At 42.5% G+C, this 18,293-nt stretch overlaps 1 protein-coding gene and 1 non-coding gene across 8 annotated transcripts; both read left to right on the top strand.

Moving 5' to 3' along the window:
* The first annotated feature begins 235 nt into the window (after positions 1–235).
* TRNAK-CUU (transfer RNA lysine (anticodon CUU)) lies at positions 236–308 on the top strand. The gene has a single exon. It is a non-coding gene; the product is annotated as a tRNA-Lys (tRNA).
* A 367-nt stretch (positions 309–675) lies between these two features.
* On the top strand, positions 676–18,093 carry MORF4L1 (mortality factor 4 like 1). 7 transcript variants are annotated; one of them, XM_072148762.1, is made up of 14 exons: positions 701–832; positions 4,193–4,352; positions 6,546–6,592; positions 8,730–8,838; positions 9,522–9,589; positions 10,545–10,631; positions 11,430–11,510; positions 11,976–12,001; positions 12,100–12,188; positions 12,300–12,401; positions 12,670–12,758; positions 13,029–13,201; positions 14,956–15,040; positions 16,766–18,093. In XM_072148762.1, exons 7-14 carry the CDS (start codon positions 11,452–11,454, stop codon positions 16,848–16,850), a joined length of 708 nt encoding a protein of 235 aa, XP_072004863.1. In that variant the 5' UTR covers positions 701–832; positions 4,193–4,352; positions 6,546–6,592; positions 8,730–8,838; positions 9,522–9,589; positions 10,545–10,631; positions 11,430–11,451; the 3' UTR covers positions 16,851–18,093. The 7 variants fall into 7 exon arrangements, with proteins under 7 accessions (XP_072004861.1, XP_072004860.1, XP_072004863.1 ...); XM_072148765.1 differs by lacking the exon at positions 8,730–8,838; XM_072148761.1 differs by lacking the exon at positions 4,193–4,352 and having other exon boundaries at positions 724–832.
* The last annotated feature ends 200 nt before the right edge of the window (positions 18,094–18,293 follow it).

Genomic DNA, 18,293 nt, shown 5'->3' with positions numbered 1-18,293 from the left:
AATCTATTTGATGTATGATTAAAAACCTTGAAGAGATATTAATATTTCTCTATAACAAAAAAAACACTAGTGGACACAAGAAATGTATTTTCAGTCCATTTTAGGAAGAAATTTGACATCCCTTATAAGCCTTTATCTATTGTTCTCTGTAAACAATGATGTTATAGCTCAGTATTTCCCTTTGTAATGTTCTGTTGCATCACAGTAATACACACAATCTCCTCAGCACAGCAGCGCCCGGCTAGCTCAGTCGGTAGAGCATGAGACTCTTAATCTCAGGGTCGTGGGTTCGAGCCCCACGTTGGGCGAAATAGTTTTTTTTTTTTTTTAAACTTCCTAATTTATTATTTAATAAAATAATTCTTCATGTAAATAGTGTTTCAGTCATGTTTAGTAGTTTGACTTTATTTTTCATCGTTTACCGAGCGGGAATATAGATATGTATACTCATACCTATAATCCGAACATTACGGTATTTCCCAACACAGATTCATCTGAATATGAATTCTAGTTTAGATGCGAATTGCAAAACAACTATCTATTTTACACATAACATTTGCTGAGGTAAATCCAGTAAACACGGTACAGCAGGGTGGAACTGAGATGGCGGGAATACCTTGGAACTACAATTCCCATTATACTTTGCGCAACCTCCGAGCAACTGAGCAGGCGCAGAGAGGTGGCTAAGGCGAACGAGTGCGCTCTGCGCATGCGCGTTGGGTGCCGTGACGTGCGGGCCCGCGCGGTGTGTAGATGCGGCGGATCCGTTCCCGGGAGCCGCGGACGTTATAAATGGCGCCGAAGCAGGACCCAAAGCCTAAATTTCAAGAGGGTAAGCGACTATCAGTGACGAAGGTGGAAAAAAAAAAATTTCGTCACGTTTACGTAGAAGTGAGGGGCGCCGGAGCTCAGTGGTGACGAAACGGGACTGGAGCAGTGCATGTAAGGTCGCGGGCTGCCGGGCTGTAGTCGGGGCGGTGAGCTGTTCGCTGTGGTGAGCAATGGTGCCCGGCTCTATTGTTACTCCATGGGCAGCACCAGCTGTGCCCTATGGCGGCTTCTTATGAGGCTGAGGTGTAATGAGGCCTGGGGAGGGCAGTGGTCATGGCGGTCTGAGGATGCGCTGCTTTGTGATGGTTGTAGCTGATCCCTGACCCCCAGAGCTATACCCCAGAGCTATACCTGTACACACTATGCTGCAGTGCTGTACCCCAGAGCCTGCCTGATACCTGTACACACTATGCTGCAGTGCTGTACCCCAGAGCCTGCTTGATACCTGTACACACTATGCTGCAGTGCTGTACCCCTGAGCCTGCCTGATACCTGTACACACTATGCTGCAGTGCTGTACCCCAGAGCCTGCTTGATACCTGTACACACTATGCTGCAGTGCTGTACCCCAGAGCCTGCTTGATACCTGTACACACTATGCTGCAGTGCTGTACCCCAGAGCCTGCCTGATACCTGTACACGCTATGCTGCAGTGATGTACCCCAGAGCCTGCCTGATACCTGTACACGCTATGCTGCAGTGCTATACCCCAGAGCCTGCTTGATACCTGTACACACTATGCTGCAGTATCATCTCCCCCAGAGCCTGCCTGATACCTGTACACACTATGCTGCAGTGCTATACCCCAGAGCTATACCTGTACACACTATGCTGCAGTGCTATACCCCAGAGCCTGCCTGATACCTGTACACACTATGCTGCAGTATCATCTCCCCCAGAGCCTGCCTGATACCTGTACACACTATGCTGCAGTGCTATACCCCAGAGCCTGCCTGATACCTGTACACACTATGCTGCAGTGCTGTACCCCAGAGCCTGCCTGATACCTGTACACACTATGCTGCAGTGCTGTACCCCAGAGCCTGCCTGATACCTGTACACACTATGCTTCAGTGCTGTACCCCAGAGCCTGACTGATACATGTACACACTGTCCTGTAGTATCATCTCCCCCAGAGCCTGCCTGATACCTGTACACACTGTCCTGTAGTATCATCTCCCCCAGAGCCTGCCTGATACCTGTACACACTGTCCTGTAGTATCATCTCCCCCAGAGCCTGCCTGATACCTGTACACACTGTCCTGCAGTATCATCTCCCCCAGAGCCTGCCTGATACCTGTACACACTGTCCTGCAGTATCATCTCCCCCAGAGCCTGCCTGATACCTGTACACACTGTCCTGTAGTATCATCTCCCCCAGAGCCTGCCTGATGCCTGTACACACTGTCCAGCAGTATCATCTCCCCCAGAGCCTGCCTGATGCCTGTATACACTGTCCTCCAGTGCCATTTACCAAGAGCCTGCCCCCCCCCCCCCCCCGAGCCTGCCTGATGCCTGTACATTGAGCTGCAGTGCTGTACCCCAGAGCCTCCCTGATGTACACACTATGCTGCAGTGCCACCCCCTCCAGAGCCTGATGCCTGTACACCTTGTGCTGCAGTGCCACCCTCCAGAGCCTGCCTGATGCCTGTACACACCATGCTGCAGTGCCATGGCCCAGAACCTGGCTAACACATGGCTGCAGTATTTTATAGCAAGCACTTTTACAGCTGGTGTGTGTCCCCTGAAACAGAATCTGTTCTTTCCTTTCTTCCTACTATACAGTGTGTTATATAGTATTTAGCCACCCCTATATATTCTTCTCATGCATCCGTTTGTTTGTAGTTTGTTATCCCCTCTATAGGGATTAACATGCTGTTTTTTGTGTGGGGGAGGGTTGAGCCTTGTGGGTCCTGGATGAATATCACAGCAGGTCAGGCATACATCCTTTTACCCATCTCTGTGGCACTGCTGGAGCTCACAGTGGTCTATCTCTATCATTGTTATTGGCAGTGAATACAGAGGCAGGGTGCATGCTCAATCAATGTGACCTCCATTCTTGAGGTCATTGGTTGGACCCTTCCCTATTTGGAGATATTATCCCATGTATATGGGGATATTAAATATTGGGATGACCCCTATAAGGAAAGGTTTGTATTGAAACCCATCAAACTACCCAAGATTGTGCAGTGTTGCTATGTTCCTTAGGCTACATTCACGTGACCGTAGGGGCTGGCAATGTGCGCATGGAGCGATATGGTGTCGCCTGTGTCCTGTCTATCCCCGTGTTACAGCGCCGTGTTTTGCTACGGAGATGGCAGGGGTCACCACTCCTTTCTATGGCGCGAACGTATGCTGGTCCGTCTACGGCCCGCCGGGCATATGAACTGCTATATAGGAAGCCACCACAGCAGGATACTGTCTAACTTGATGATCAGTGCGGGTCTCTGGGATGTACCCCAGTCAGACCCTTCGCTCCCCAAGATAACCAGAGTAGCTGGTCACACATGGTCGGACTGCCACCTTGATCTCAATGGAGCGGACGGAGATTGCTGAGCGTGGCGCGTTCTCATGGGGGTTCCATCATTGAGACCCCTCCCTCACTGATCCATTCTGTTGACAGGGCTTAAAGGGAACCTCGTCCGTCATGTCATGATGTCCGTCATGATGGCCGGCTGAGCAGTCCCAGCTCCGAGGCTGGAGCTACTGCGCATGCATATTACATGTTAGGTCAATAAAGTTTCCCAAAAGTTAGCGGGGACGTGAGGATTAGCTCTAAAAAGAGCTATCCTCACATCCCTTACATCCACCTACCACCCGATCTACCTTTATAGGTAGATTCGTGGTGGTAGATTCTCTTTAACTTGTTTTTTTGCGAAAATCTCTTTAACCAAGTTATTCAGAGATGTATGGAGCAACTCTTTGTTCTGCTTCCCATCTCGGACAATCTTATGATGGACTATTGGTTTTCTTTACTAGATAAATGTATTTGAACTGTCAAATAGCAGTGGAGGCCAGATGGAAATGAGCTGTGGGTAGGTTACCTGAGTTTTTGATGTGGATTTGATATGTACCGAAATCCACTTAAATCCACACACATTTTGGATGTACTATTAATAATTAGTGGCAGATTGTGATGTAATTGAATAGCTCTAAATATGTCCATTGTGTAGCAGGTAGCTATCGCATCCACTCCTTGACTTCAGGCGATGTACTGTATAATCCCTGTATACAGTGATACCAGTGCAGGGGCTGTCCACATCAGTCCCCCCAGAGCAGACTTGCCAGTGTTAGAAGTTGTATGCTATGACTGTGTATCCCTATGAACAATGCCGTGTGTATAATTTAGTAATATGTTTAGGTGTGCTTTGACCTGAGAGCCTGGCATGTCAGTATCTGCGAGGACTGTTGGACAGCCACATCTACCGCATAAAAGCGCCTGGAGCAACTTGTGGATTCTATAATGTGCATCCCGGAAAAGAAGGGAGAATAGGGATGATGGAAACGGAATCTCCGTGAAGGTATTTAAAGCGGCACCACTGCTTAATATTTGACTATCGGGGGCCGTGTATGACAGGGGTGACAAACTACCTCTGATGCTTAAAGGGAAACTGGCATTTTATCCCATCAAATTGCTATCTCTCTCAGGAAGGAATGTAATGCTATCACTACTCTTTTATTTAAAATTTGGCCTGTTTGCCCATACAAAATAAATCATTTAAAATTGGGCATGGAAGAGTCATATTCTGCCTCCCTCCGACAGGGTCATCCTATTTTCAGTTCTGGTGTTACATTAAAGATGAAGTGAAAAACGTAGTTGGAAGTGTAAGAAATGAAGGATGAGCTTCTTATATTTAATGTGGCAGCAAAAGCCACAGAGTGGCTCTCAGCTCATTTGCACATTTGATTAGATTTTTTCTTTTTTTTTGTTAAATTGTGAGATTTTACAGAGGATATTCTAGAAAGGAACAATTCATATGTTATTCATATCTCTTTTAGATATTGATGCCCTATCTGTAGGGTTGGTAATGGTCACACACTAGCCCCGGCCTGGCTGCATCTGTCCTGGATCCATCTTGGTTTATATATATTTTTCCGTTGAATTATATTTTTGTGCAGCTGGATAGAATAGTGGATAAAACCTTGTGTAGTGTGAGACCTCCAGGAGCCATGGTGATGGTATCACAGCCGTGTAATGGGCTGAGCTGCATGTACAGAAGCCTGTGTACACAATGGAGGGGAGGGAGTATCTCTGCTGCTTCATTGTTCTAGCTGGGAAGGAACCTGGTTTTCTGGCCTATCTTTAGGACTGACCATCAACCTGCAGGGCTGTAATTCTCCATGGTTCTGCACTATTTTCCCCAAATGTTCCCAGTATATGAGGTTAATGACTGTATCCTGGTGTCCAAATAATTATCTCTATTTAGGGGATGGGAAACAAACACTGGGTTTGTGCATAATCGCTCTTCTATATACTGAAGCTGTATTAACAATTCTACAGACTAAGTTTGGTGTCACACATGCCGTTTTGTCTGCGTTTGCAAACGCAGCCAAAGCCGCACCCACCGGGTCGGACCGTGGGCCGATCGCTTCAGCGTTTCTATGGAACCGCCTGCGATCGGGAACGAGCCGCCTTTTTTTTTTTTTTCATTAAATTACCATAGAAACGCCGATGCAAAAACGGCAAGTGTGCCACCGCCCTAAGGCTGCTTTCACACCAAACGTTTGTTTGCCCGGTCATAGCGAGGTGAGCAAACGGCAATGCATCAGGAGCGCTGCTCGCCTCTCCCCTCTTCATAGGAAATAACGAAGATGGAGCATACTCTATCTTTTTTGCGGTGTCAACACTGTACGGTACCATAGGTGTCAATGGGGACGTATATCCGGCCGCAAATTTGTGGCCTAGTTCTGTATCATTTCTTTACTTTATATTATTTTGTCAGGCCTTGGATAAGATGTGTGTTTAGCACTTCAGAATTGTATTTAGATTGTATCTAAATATATTTGTGTAATTTCAGTGACTTGTCAATTTGCATTCGATACAGTTATGTTGTCAAAATCTAATGGGATAAAACGACAAAGTGCAGAAGCGCTGTAGAATATTTCTTCCCTCACATCGCAGGCATCTAGAGGAGCAATAGCTGTACTGTGGTGGCTGGTCCCATCACTGCTGGTCTACGGTGGTTATACACAGTGACACCATGTTGTGCAGCACATGGCTTTTGCAACCGAAGACCCACTTCACACCTGAATTGTGGTTTTCTGTTACACACTGTTTTAGTAAGTGGGGAAAAAAATGGGATTGCAATCACATTGTACCCCGGGAAAAAGATACATGCCCAACACTGATGTGAACAGAATTGGGTGCCATCAATGCATAGGATGACAGTGATGGGACTCCCCGAGACGGACCAGATGGGGCAAGATAAGCCCCTTTATTTTAGAAACTCCTTGCTGGTGGACAGAATTTGGTTAATCCCAGACAACCCCGTTAATTTTACAATTGATGAGGAAAGTGTTTCCTTTAAGCCACTGGGTGGTGAAGGGCAAAATGAACCTTTCTGCTGGTGGTATCCTAACTTTGGATGTATTGCCCTCCACCCCCATCCTTGGTATAGTAATGTGAGATTCTTCCCTTGTTGATGGATGTGTGTGATGCAGTGTTACATGTGAGGTGACTTCTGTTCCTGACTCTGCTTGTCTTCATGTTACAGGTGAACGTGTCTTGTGCTTTCATGGGCCTCTTCTGTATGAAGCTAAGGTATGTCACATTTGCTTGTACATCTTATAGTGGTTCTCGGTTACATATTGCTAACTGTGAGTTTTTTTACAGATTTTTCAGGGTATTTTTGTAAATACTTTTAAGACTTCCTAGTGACTGAATAGCTGCAATTAGGAGCCTGAAAACGTATTCTGCATTATACAAGCCAATAGGTAGAGGGTGGTTAGTGTGAGGCAGACAATGAGAACTGCACATTTCTAAGTTATGAAACTTCCCTGTAAAGACTTCCTCAGTTTCCTCAACTTTGTGTTTTTTAGTGAAAGCGAATGTACTCTTCACTACATACTTTTCTGGGTGCTAGGAGCCAGCTAGCTTGCACCTATATTCGGCAAATAGAAACAGATCATCTTAAGTAGAAATTTGGAGGATGAGATGTATATAATGAATGTGCTGGCCGTCTTGCTGTATCAATTGGTCCACTGGTTTCTTCTCTTGATTTAGGCCGAGGCCAGCTGTCATCTCCTCATACATAAAATGGTCACTGTAAAAAAAAAACTGTGCTAACTAAACACAATGGGGGAGATTTATCAGAAGTGTCTGAGCAGAACTGTTCTGGATGTCCATGGCAGTCAATCAGAGCTCAGCTGTAATTTTACCACAGCAGTTTATACAATTATAGCTGAGCTCTGATGAGAATAGTTTTACCTCAGACCTTCTGACAAATCTCCCTCTGTGTTCCGAATATACAAGCTGGATAAAAATTTACCAAATCTCATACACTATCAATAGTAGAGTGGACCCATGGTTTAATAATAGCATGTGATTAAAGGGGCTGTCTATGATTAGTTATTTAAATGAAATCTACCACATGGCTGCAGTATTTTACAGCAAGCACTTCTACAGCTGGCATGTGTGTCCCCTGAATCAGAATCTGTTCTTCCTTTCTAATGGCCATGTTTTGGAGAAAATAGTCTTGTAAAATTATGCAAAAGAGCCTCGGAGGGCTTCTGGGGACGTCATAGAAGCCCCTTCTGGCTCCGTCTGATGTCACCTGCTCGCTTGCTGAGGATGTTAGGGGGAGGCAGCTTAATAAGCACACATTGTGCTAATTAATTAGCACAATGCTTGGCAATTCCATACACTCTAAGTGGCTGGGTGCATGCTTGTCCTGCCACTTCACCCAATGGTGAGAACAGGACCTATGTCCTATGGATCGCGGGGTTCCAGTTCTCGTGATTGGTGGGGTTAACCAATAATAAATATTATTGTAAATATGGGATAACCCCTTGAAGTAAACACAAAACCTCTGTCCTCACTTAGTTTGAGCAGATAATGTGCAACCCATCGCTGGCGTCTGACTGTCAGATTAGGCCATTATAAGATTGTGGTGACTGCTTGGACATAACCTCACTGCTACATACAAGTGGTGGCAGAGGGGGATACAACACTGCACCATAGGTCAGGACTGGGATTGAGTTAGTTTTTACAGCATCCTTTCTTATAGTTGTGGCAAAGGGGTTGTACAGGATTTTTTTTTTTTTTTTTTTTTTTAGTGAACCTGTCACCAGGAATGTCACTTATCTGTTGATACATTCCAATAGTCTATGCTATGCTGATTTTTAAAATGCCTTTGAGCATTTTGAACCATTTTATTAGTTTATGATAGTTTAAATCACATTGCCTGGCTCCCTGCAAGCAGCTTGTGGTGAGTCCCGGCTAGGCTGCAGCTGCAGCCTGTGTGTACCGGTATCCTCCACACTCATGCAGCTTCCTCCCACTTCCGGTCATGTGCATTGAGCAGGCGGAGGAGGGAGAGTGGCGGGGGGGATTGTGTGGAGGAGACTGAGATACAGGCACACACAGGCTTCAGCTGCCCCCTTCCTTGGACTCGCCACATGCTGCTGCCAGGTAATGTGAATTAAATTTCTGACCTGATTCGGACAAAGGCATTAGCATAGCATAGGCTATTGAAACCTGTCACAAGCTAAAAATGTCAATCCTGGAGGCAGGTTCACGTTAAAGATATCACTACTTAACTAATCAAGTAAAGTGATTTTGGGGGTCCCAAGAGTCTTGTATATATAGATTCCTGCTTTCTTTGTCTGCTCAAACTTTTGTCACCTGTTAGTGATTGTGTCTTCATAGTTGTTTTTTTCTTTGCTCTTGGTATATGCAGCTCGGTACTGGCTCCTTTCAGAGATAATCATAGAAGGCCCCCAGTCAGCAAAAGTTGAGATAGCAGAACCGATTTAAGTCAGTATTTACTACCCATTTATCTTTCACAGGTATGAATAGTTGTCTCTTACATGATGCTTTAAGTATTCATTTTGTGTTCAGTTCCCCTTTATACAGGATTGGTGAAAAATGTTGTAGGGGTTCGTGCACTGTAAGCTCTGAAAGGGTGGTCACGCCATCCCAGTACATTACTCAGCCTGCTTTACAACGGGTTGCAGTTTACTGTAAAGGGGTATTCCAATTAAATACACTTATGTCGTCTGATTGTGGGGGATGCACTGCAGGGTTCTCCACAGATAACCAGATTGAGGTTCCTTTGACCCCCGACATTGTCACATAGGGGGATGAGCAGAAGCTGGGAGAGCGTCTGGCATCATTATATAGAGTACAGGTGGAACTGTGGACCCCTATATCCTGTAATCCTTTTTGGATCCCCCAGTGATCGGACATTTATGGCATCTCCTATGGATGTGCCATTATCTATACACTTGGCATAGATCTATTTTTGTCTGAATACCCCTTTAGGTTTAAAAGCAAGAAAAATGTTCTTTTATTTCCAGCTTAGTCTGCTGGTAATTGATGCCAGTAGAAACACTTATGGTTTTGTGATATTAATTTATAGCTACTTCAAAGGCTTAAGCTGAAATTAATTGCACCTAGAGGCTTGTGTTTTTTTATTGTAAGTTATTGAATTGTGTGAATCTTGAGGTTAATCCTGTGTTTGTTTTGACAGTGTGTGAAAGTTGCCATTAAGGACAAGCAGGTGAAGTACTTCATTCACTACAGCGGGTGGAATAAGAAGTAAGTTGACTTTTTTATGCTTTATTTTATGTGAATATATATATATCTATTGTACCATTGTTGAATATACTACATAAAGTACACATAACAGACATCGCCACTGAGTTGTAAGCAAATGCTTGTTCAGCCAACAACTATTTCTCTAGATTTCCCTTACATGTTTTCTCTGCAAAGTGTGGATCAGGGCAATAAGACACTGCCAGACGTCCCTGGCAGCATCTTTTATTTTATTGTGAGGACAAAGGATCATACACACTGAAATCCCACATGGCCATTCCTTCTTTCCTGAACATTTGGTGACAGGTTGGTCAGGATCCTTTTACATATTATTTGATACCCTGGAAATGCTGAAAAAGGAAGGTTCAGTTGACATCTATTGTGGGCATTTTTAAGGGGTATTCCAGGGTAACGAAGTATTCCTACCCTGCTCTTGATCCTGTGATGCTCTGTTTAGGCCAACCAGAAGTTTGTGGCATCATAGGACCAGGTGCATCCACTGCAGCTGGTTCACCGCGGACCAGGGGATAACACAGAGGGTCGTGCACAGTGTCTGTGGAGGCCTCTTATTGGATAATGTGGGTCTGATGACCCACTGGAATATTGAGGCGCAGGCTGTTAAACAGTTTCCCTATTTGTGGAAAACTCTTTTCATGCTTTGCTTGGGGAAGACTGCCGAGCACCATGTTTCATAACATGCTTGGTGTGTACTGAAAAATAAATTTAAAAAAAATAAAGTTTTGGCACATCCCCTTCATCCACATATAGAAGTGTATATCTGACCTGTAAAACACAGAATGCAGAGCTTTATGCATGAACCAAATTTCCTAAGGAAAATGTGCCCCAATTATGTATCACACTGATAAACCAGAAGTAAATAGACACAATGGTGATGGTTCTTTCTCCTTCTTTTTGTTTTTTGTTTTCTTCCCCTCTTCTTTGTTTTTCTTTCCTGCAGCTGGGATGAGTGGGTACCAGAGAGTAGAGTACTCAAATACGTGGACACTAATCTGCAAAAGCAAAAAGAACTTCAGAAAGCCAATCAGTAAGTGGAGTCTATGTATAAGGTCTCCTTGGGATCTGTAGAAGGAACTGACTCTTTTAACACTTAAAGGACACCTACCACCAGGAAGAAGGATTGTAAACCAAGAGTGCTGACTTACTGGTGTGTGACTCCTCTAGCAGGATCTCCTCTTCTTTTAGCATTTTTTTTTTAACAAAAAACTTCACAAATTATGCATATGAGCCTGAAAGGCTCTGGCTACATAGCTGTAAATTGAGCCTGCTGGCCCTAAGGCTCTTTGCATAATTTTTAATTTTTTTTGGTTACCAAGAAAAGGGCATAAGACAAGAGCATGGGGGGGCACACACGAGCATATAAGTGCTTTATTTACAATCCTTAATGGTGGTAGTAGATTTCCCTTAATCATTGGAGGTCCATCACCTGACACCACCGCAGACCAGCTGTAATGGACAGAGGATGATTGGAGAATTATGCTCTGCACAGTGGTCACACCAGCAATTGCAAATTACTTTCCATTTATTTGAATGGAAGCGAAGTTGCAGTGACTCTCAGCCACTACACAGAGAACAGTGCTGCCTGCTTCCTTTTCCATGGTTGATCTGTGGGGGCGCTGGGCCCCTTCTCCAGTCTGATATTCAGCAGCATTAGAGAGCAGCGACCTGAATGTACAACACAAGTTTCCTTCTCAGTGATGTTGTTTCATGTTGAATTTAACTAAAATAAATCATAAATGGGAACCTCATGGATTGAGGTTTGCAGAACTGAAGAAAAGAAAAATCTGATAATTCTGATCGTTCCCCCACTTCCCCCCTTTTCCAGGGATCAGTATGTAGAGGGGAAGATGAGAGCAGCCGCTCCAGGAAAGAAGACTGCTGCACTTCAACAGAAGAATGTAGAAGTGTAAGTGCTGTTTATCCATTCAACAAACAAATGGTTGTTTAAAAATAAATAAATATATGGATTTTAGGGAATCTTGTTAACAGTAAAATAATTTAAAATTCTTTTTAAACTTAAAAGTGCTCTTCCACTGATTTCATGTGATTACATTTGTGAAATGCTTCTGATTGCACAGTTTTTGTCTTGACCCCCTGCTTCTGGCTTGGAGGATGGGGCAGATGTAGGCACAGTAATTATCCTTCCTTGGGCTGTGCACGCTATGTGAGGGGATAGATAACATATCCAATCTTCTCATTGGAATCCATCATGTTCCACTTCCTCATTGACCTAGTGAGCTATATATAATAAAAATAGATATATTGTCTATCTACACTATGAAAATTCAAGGATTTCAGATTAGCAATGTATTATTTGAGGACCTGCTATATATATATGATTTGTTCTAATTCTGTCTATTTTGTCTATTAGGAAAACAAAAAAGAACAAACAAAAAGGTAATTTTATAACTATATATTACGCTTTATTTATTCTATAGTTGCTTTGCGTTCCCCCTCTCTCCTTTTTGCTTATTGATGTTACTTTTGATCTACAGCCCCTGGGAGTGGGGAGGGAAGCAGCACCAGCGATGCCCCTCAACCACCACGAAAGAAGCGGGCGCGGGTGGACCCAACTGTCGAGAGTGTAAGTGAATTTTTATTTTCTGAAGGATTTGGTCACTTCTGAAACTGTATAATTTTTTTGTTTAATATATTAGTAAGTGATCATCTTTAAGATGCTGATATCTATTTTCAGGAGGAAACATTTATTAACCGAGTTGAAGTGAAAGTAAAGATTCCTGAAGAATTAAAACCGTGGCTTGTTGATGACTGGGATCTGATAACTAGACAGAAACAGGTAGAGTCCTTTGTTTCCTTTTTGGAGTGTCAGATCCTTGCTTATCTGATATACATGGTCTGTGGAAGGAACATCAATGTTGTACTGTATTCTCCCTGAATAAAAAATAATGATCAGGCCTGAACACGGAGAGCAACACATGACATGACGCTTGTGCAATAGGATATTGAGTTCTCAGTGCTTTTCTAATTGGGGAATGGTTATGGATTTGTTTTTGGTCTTCCTCTGGGTTTGGATAGACTGCATTCATTTTGTTTTTATTTTCTAGCTTTTCAACCTTCCTGCCAAAAAGAATGTGGAGACTATCCTGGAGGAATATGCCACGTATAAAAAATCCCGTGGGAACACTGACAACAAGTAAGTTCTAATTGTGATGTGCTTCATCGTTTTTAATATCCACACACTGCCCTGTGCTGCTTAATGGTTGTCTAAGGGCAAATTTTTATATAAATGCTGTGAAAAGGTGGCTTTTTTTTTTTCCTTTGTGTATGTGTGTTGAGTCTAAGCAAAACTCTAATTCTGATAAAAATTTAATAAGCCCCCCAATATAAGTGCATAAAAACAATTGCTTTTGCACTCATAGGATTTAGCCTGTGCTTCTGTGTGTGACTTGCGCATATTTTGCAGGGAATATGCGGTCAATGAAGTGGTAGCCGGCATCAAGGAATACTTCAATGTTATGCTGGGCACGCAACTACTCTACAAGTTTGAACGTCCTCAGTATGCAGACATCTTAGCGGACCACCCTGATGCCCCCATGTCTCAAGTCTATGGTGCACCTCATCTGTTGCGTCTGTTTGGTAAGTGTTCTATACAACAAACAATGGACCTTATTGTCACGGCAGGGATTAGACTCAGAGGAAATATTTTACAAAACTGCCTTTGGGCAGTCAAGATTAACCCATATCCGGACAAATGAAAAAATAAAGTAAAACATCACTTTTATTAGGGATTCTTAAAAAAGATTGCACTATATTAAGTAAGTGTACACATAGGTCATCTGACTACCTGTAAACGCTGCTGGGAATGTGCTGAATTACTGCACTGCAGTTGCAGGCCCTATTCCTGCCTGTCTTTGCACTGAGGGCAGTTACTTCCAAAGGACATTGCTGGGGTGAGCCGTGTTCCCCCACCGATGTGAGACAGGCCAAAAGCAATGGCACCCACTTGTTGTTTGCAGCCCGCAAAATGCACACCTGAAGTAAGTCTTAAAAGGACCTTTGCCAGATACCTCGACTTTCTCTGCTAGGACAGTTTTTGTTACATCATTGACAAGTACAAATTGTTTCACAAAACAGAGATTAACTTTTCGGCTGCTTAAATATTGCACCTACAATATCGAGCCTTGCAGCATTTGTAGGCTAAGATTTTGGGCTTTAATACAATGCCAAGTTGTAGTCCTTAGATTTGGGCATATACAAGTGACATGCTGCATTTGTCAGTTTCTGATCCGCAAAGACAAAATAGAACTTGGTAATAACCAGCCCTTTTTGATACTTCTATTTTTTTTGTTTTTGGCCTCTAACTTTAAACTCCTTCAGCGTCCCCCCCCCCCCTCCTCCCCCCTCCATGTCCTAAAAGACACACATCCACAAGTCCCCCCTACAGAACGCAGTGCAGGCACATATGTGCGATCTCTGTTTCCTTCACTTCATAAGCCAAAAATACATAAGTGAAAAGTCGCACTGAACATCTGGGAAGATACAGAAGGCACTGCACATGGTGCAGCCAAGGCGTACATAAAAAGCCACAGAGTAAAAAGTTGCAGATACGACAAAAGTCGCAAAAATTGGACGATGATACATAGATACATAGAATACCCAGAAATGGTGTAACTTCTCATGTACAACGTAGACTGACACCTTACTGTGTAAGGCGAAGCCGTATTGGATGCAATTGCCACCCCCTGTGGTCTGCATACAAGGACCTGAGGCTGTCTTGTTTTAGGCATCTATTGCTATGTGTTTAAAAAAAAAATACATTTAAAAAAACCTAAAAATTCTAATCGCCAATTTCCCTAGAACTGATATAAATATAATCAGTAAAAATCCTAAACATGTTGATTATCTCCTCGTCCCAAAATGTCCGATCTATCAAAATATAATAAGATATACTATAATAGCAAAATATAATTTTTTTTAGAATCAAGCGCCACTTTTTTGCCATTTTGAAAAACATATTAAAAAATTTATAAAAAGTTATCAGAAGGCTGTACAGTCCTTAAAAATTGTAACAATGAAAGCGTCATCAATTGTAAATGGACACCACACACCGCTCTGTGCACCGAAGTATGAAAAAGTTATTAGCGCCAGAAGAAGGCAAAATGAAGATTTTTCCCTGTACAGGGGGTTTTAATTTTATATTTTAAATGTATGAGAACATTAGAACACCTATATAAATTTGGTATCCCTGTGATTCGCCCTAATCCCCTTACATATATCGTCTCAGCGGGTTTTTCCTGTTGAGTGATAGTGTTGTTGCACATTTGTTTTGGCTCTGCATTTGGACACTTATTCTAACAATTGTTGATTTGAATATCTTTTATATGTTTCAGTTCGCATTGGAGCCATGCTGTCATACACTCCCTTGGATGAAAAAAGTCTTGCTTTACTTCTGAACTATTTACATGACTTTCTCAAGTAAGTTCTGTTTCAACCATGTAATTTGTTTAATCTGAGCTTTTTAATATGTATATATATTTTTGGTAGGTAACATACATGATGGCATTGATGCAAAAATACCACAGTCCACTGGACTGTGGTATGTATGTGGGAATCGGCACATGTTGTGGGATTTCCCCCAGTGGTAATTCAGCAGATCACTGATGTGAGAAGTGCTATGCCACGGACCGATCCATATGCAGGGGACTGAACTCTGAGCAACCTATAGATATGATATGAGTTCTTGTTTCCACAATATGTACCAGAGCTGATACTGTACTTCTAATGTCCGCAATCAGATAAAAATCTGCTTAAAGCTGTGATTTTGCTGCAGGGCAGAGCTCAATCCTTGCATTACTGCACCATGATCCACAGTAATTAGTAAGTATACACTGATGCATTTTTGATGTTTTTTTAAACACCTTGAAAACGCATGCGTTTTTTTTTTGCATGTTTACAATGCATTTGGCTGAATTGAATCAGTTTTTATTCATATATGGAAGTGTAAGCAGTTGTGTTAACATTTTCAGAACTGCTTACACTTTCAGAATTGGAGAAAAACTGATTCAAATCAGACAAATGCAAAAAACGCATGCATTTTCAATGTGTTTAAAAACTCCTCAAGAACGCACTGACTGTTTTGGGCTGCAGATTTTTCCTGCAAAGTGTGAATGGGATTGTTATAAATTCCATACATTACACTTTTACTGTAGTACACTGCAGATTCCCTAATAGGTCCTCTATTTTTATTCTCTTAGCACTATGTGTCCTGGTGTTTTTTAAATATTCATTTTCTAAATATTGCATATCTACTTGTCTTATCTAGTGCACTTATTTCATTTAAAGACTTAGATAATTGTTTAGAATTGGAAGTTAAAAATCTACCATCAGAATCCATCATGATAAACCAGGGACGCTTACTCATAGACCCGGGCACCGTGACTGGTAATCTTCTTGTGTATATTATCTAAGGCCTCCTTCTAAAATCAACTTTTAAAATGTATGCTAATAAGTCTAAAATGCACTGCGGGGTGTTGCCAGAGGCCCTCTGTGCTGCATCTTAAGTTGGTGTGTAAGGAACACTCCCTCCCACTGTGCTGAGGGAGCAACGGGGGGGGCGGGTGACTCGAACAGCTTGTGAAACCAAATGCACCCCTCAGGAGAGGAAGGAGGATGACAACTAAATTGGGTTAAAAGAATCAAAATTTTTATTAATACCAACGTTAAAAGTTACAATTGACAGCTTTAAGACCCAGGTGCTTATGTTAATAAAGGGACAGGACTGAGCACCAATAGAAGACAATTTTCCCTAGTCTTTTCCCCCCTCATTCAGTTTGTTCCTATCTTTTGTTAATCAGCTTGTGAAGCTGCAGCACAGAGTGGCTCTGGTAACAACTCTTGGCTTAAAGGTTGATTTTAGAAGGATGGAGGCCATGGATAACAGATATAAGATTACCATAGTGATAGTGCCTTGGTCTATGAGTAAGTGTCCCTGGTTTATCATGATGGATTTTGATAGGTTTCTTTTAACTTGGGTGCAAGTCACTGGTGGTTTACCTGCAGCGATTTACATTTTCGATGTGCAAAGTTTTTCAACGTTGCCTGAAGGTATTGTTTGCTGTTTACTCCAACAACAATTTATACATAAATATCTGAATAATAATCCTCTTCCATTTAACTTTAATTTTTTTTTTTACATTCCAGATACTTGGCGAAAAATTCCTCCACACTCTTCAGTGCCAGCGACTATGAGGTTGCACCACCCGAATACCACCGGAAGGCTGTATAGTCTGAACTTTGACTTGTTTCTCTCGGTGTCCAAGGCTTTTTCTGAGCAGATCATTCTTGTGTTACATTGTGCACGTGACTGATGAATGAGAAGGATGTACGCCTAGACTTTTGGGTACTGTGGATTTTCAGGGGAGACTGAATAACTACGTCTAGACTCGTTGGGAACATGTAGCTAAAGAATATTGCTACACAGAAATGGGCCCAGCTCTTAATGCTGCTTGGAGTTCTTCAAACATTGACTCATTTATGTCTCGTCTTTATGTACTTCTCCGCTCCACCACCTTACTAGATTCTCCAGCCACGAAGCCAAAGTCCAGATCAGAAAAGAGGTCTCCTGTCCTGACTTTGTTTTGCATGTTAAAATATTGTTGTTCCACGACTGGCGACACTTCACATCCTTTACCTGGCTACAGTCTTTATCGCTTCCTATGGCTATGAAGATATGATGCACTAGATTTGTAGCACCTGAATTTTATTGGTCTGTATTTTTGAGGAATTTCGTGGATACAAGTATTTGCGTTTTTGGAAACATTTTTACCTTTCAAAGTAAGAACGAGATGCAGATACCATGGCATGCGTGGATTAAAAAAAACAAAAAAAAAATCTTTCTTCCCCCTCTCAAGCAAAGGGCCGCTGAACAAGATGGGAGAGCCGGTTGTGAAGACTGTGTTCTCCCGGTCTTCATCTAGCAGTCTGCGGTTATTCGTCCTGGTATCATAACGTTGTAATGGTTGTCGTTTCTACGGTTCTGTGCAGGGGACATGGAGATTTGTTGGGATTTGCCTACATGTGGTCGCATTATTACCTCTTGGATGGCAGAACATCTACTACACAATCGCCCTGTACGGTTCAGTAAAACGGAATTCAAGGTCTTTGTGTTAACTGTTCTAATGGCTTAAACGTTCACTATAAAAATAAAATAAAATATATGTATAAAAAGAGAGTATGATGGGGGAGAGGACTTGTCACATGAGGATTAGTCTCCTCGGCACAGTCAGGCGGAAGTCGCACCAAGTTTTTATTCCGGTTTATATCGTGCTCATCATTCCATGGGGTGCGATTCATTCTCCCCATCATCAACACAAATGCCAGCAAGAGAATTTTTTTAAATTTCAAGGGGGTTTGCTGAGCGTCATGTGTTCAGTGTTGAATTATCACATTTTTAATGCATGATTGTTTTATGTATTGCTTCAAAAAAATGTGTACAGGAGGTTCTATCAAATAAAGGTGCTGTTCTATAACGCCGTGTGCTCGTCTCATTCCAGAATTCACCCTGGTTAACCTCTGCCCACACATGCCTGCGCATAAAACCTATATTTAGTGACAAATGAAATAGAGGCATAGAAAACTTTAATTCAAACTATATACAGTCATGGCCATAAGTTTTGAGAATGGCACAAATATTATATTTTCACATGATCTGTTGCCCTCTGGTTTTTAT

Source organism: Engystomops pustulosus, chromosome 4 (assembly GCF_040894005.1).
Source record: "Engystomops pustulosus chromosome 4, aEngPut4.maternal, whole genome shotgun sequence".
Taxonomy (NCBI): domain Eukaryota; kingdom Metazoa; phylum Chordata; class Amphibia; order Anura; family Leptodactylidae; genus Engystomops; species Engystomops pustulosus.
The sequence above is the reverse complement of the archived record's forward strand: the minus strand, read 5'-3'. Positions and strand labels throughout refer to the sequence as shown.

Excerpts from the sequence above, each read along its gene's own strand:
- MORF4L1 (XM_072148759.1), top strand. The coding sequence starts at position 793 with ATGGCGCCGAAGCAGGACCCAAAGCCTAAATTTCAAGAGG. Across the intron at positions 12,759-13,028 it reads CGTGGGAACACTGACAACAA|GGAATATGCGGTCAATGAAG; the intron begins GTAAGTTCTAAT and ends CATATTTTGCAG. Across the intron at positions 13,202-14,955 it reads TCATCTGTTGCGTCTGTTTG|TTCGCATTGGAGCCATGCTG; the intron begins GTAAGTGTTCTA and ends TATATGTTTCAG.